The following is a 1,302-nucleotide window of genomic DNA, read 5'->3' as shown; positions in this document are numbered from 1 at the left end:
CAAGGTAACGACTGACGGCTTTAGGTGGCTGCGGATCTCGCCAGAATCCGGAACCCGGAGGCCCTTGCGGCTGGGAAAGGAGGCGGAGGTGCCAGGGGCTAGCCGGCTAGGTGAGGAGGGAAGGCGTGTTGCGCCGGAGCCGGGGGTGTGAGGCGAACGGCGGGGTCGAGGTTTGAGGCGTGTGGCGGAGGCGCGTTGGCCACTGGGGAAGAAGGTGGGGAAGGGAACGCCTCATTGGATTTGGATCGAACGCCTCTCGATGCGTTTGGCAGTTTTGCAATCTGCCACACAGTTGCCAGATACATATTTCGTTATCAGAAACCACAATGTGTTTTACAGCTACTGAACAGGAAACAAAAGAGCCGCACCTAGATAAATCCTAGATCATCTCGCGTAGGCTGATCATGATCTGGGAGAGCCACAAACCGGAGCCTCAGACCATGCATCGTCAGAAGATTATGCTCAGGAAGGTATAGAAAGCAACGTTTGAGAGCACAGCAGCTACTAAACCGTTTTATCCCTGTTGCATCCATCTACAAAACGGGCCTTGTGATTTCAGCATCGCGTTCGATCAGTGTGAGTACTCGGCGGCCTCCTTGTTCCACGACAGGTACGCGGGGTCCCCGAGGGCCCTGAACAAAATCCAACCTTACATTGATTTGCTTCTTTACAATGAATTATCTGCACATAAACATGTCAGATGCTAGTATTTACCTTGGCTTGACGACGTAGAGGACGATGAAGCCCATGGCGAGGAGGAGGCAGATGCCGCCGATGGCCACGTAGGCGACGCCGATGAAGTTGTTCTTGCCGCCGATCCACGACGCCGTGGACAGCACCACTGCCTTGGTGCCCCCGAAGCTGTACGTGTTGTAGTTGTTCTGGATCACCACCGTGATCTCGTCGCTCGCCATGATGTCTGCCTCGATCCGCCCGTACAGCTTCCGGAACGTCGGCAGCGCCGCCGTCCGCATCCACACGATCAGGTCCTCCTGCTCGCTCAGCTGTTACAAAATTTCAATGAATGCAGCCCAAGTTCAGAATGCATGCCGCGTCAGAAGCTCTTATATCTGCACTTGATTAGTGACAGACAGGTAGCTTGTCGTTGAGGTTGCCGCCGCCGATGAGGCCGCCCTTCTGGAAGTTGACGGGGAAGACGTTGCTGCCGAACTTGCTGTTCTTGTCGCTGGCCCAGGCGATGTCCTTCTTGTTCACCGTCACCGACTTCTTGTTGACGGAGAAGGCGTAGGTGTCGTTGAAGAGGCTCCAGGCGATGAGGCCGCAGGGCACGATGAGGGAGCC

General features: G+C 55.8%; 1 protein-coding gene across 1 annotated transcript; it reads right to left on the bottom strand.

The window, feature by feature from the left end:
- Positions 1-289: 289 nt before the first annotated feature.
- LOC119345387 (ALA-interacting subunit 5-like) lies at positions 290-1,299 on the bottom strand (the record flags this gene model as incomplete). The annotated part of the gene is made up of 3 exons (XM_037615492.1): positions 290-632; positions 715-1,004; positions 1,093-1,299. Coding segments are annotated over 3 exons (558 nt in total), but the record flags the coding sequence as incomplete, so codon positions are not given.
- Between the last annotated feature and the right edge of the window lie 3 nt (positions 1,300-1,302).

The sequence above is a fragment of the Triticum dicoccoides genome, unplaced genomic scaffold (genome assembly GCF_002162155.2).
Source record: "Triticum dicoccoides isolate Atlit2015 ecotype Zavitan unplaced genomic scaffold, WEW_v2.0 scaffold232123, whole genome shotgun sequence".
Lineage (NCBI taxonomy): Eukaryota > Viridiplantae > Streptophyta > Magnoliopsida > Poales > Poaceae > Triticum > Triticum dicoccoides.
The sequence above is the reverse complement of the archived record's forward strand: the minus strand, read 5'-3'. Positions and strand labels throughout refer to the sequence as shown.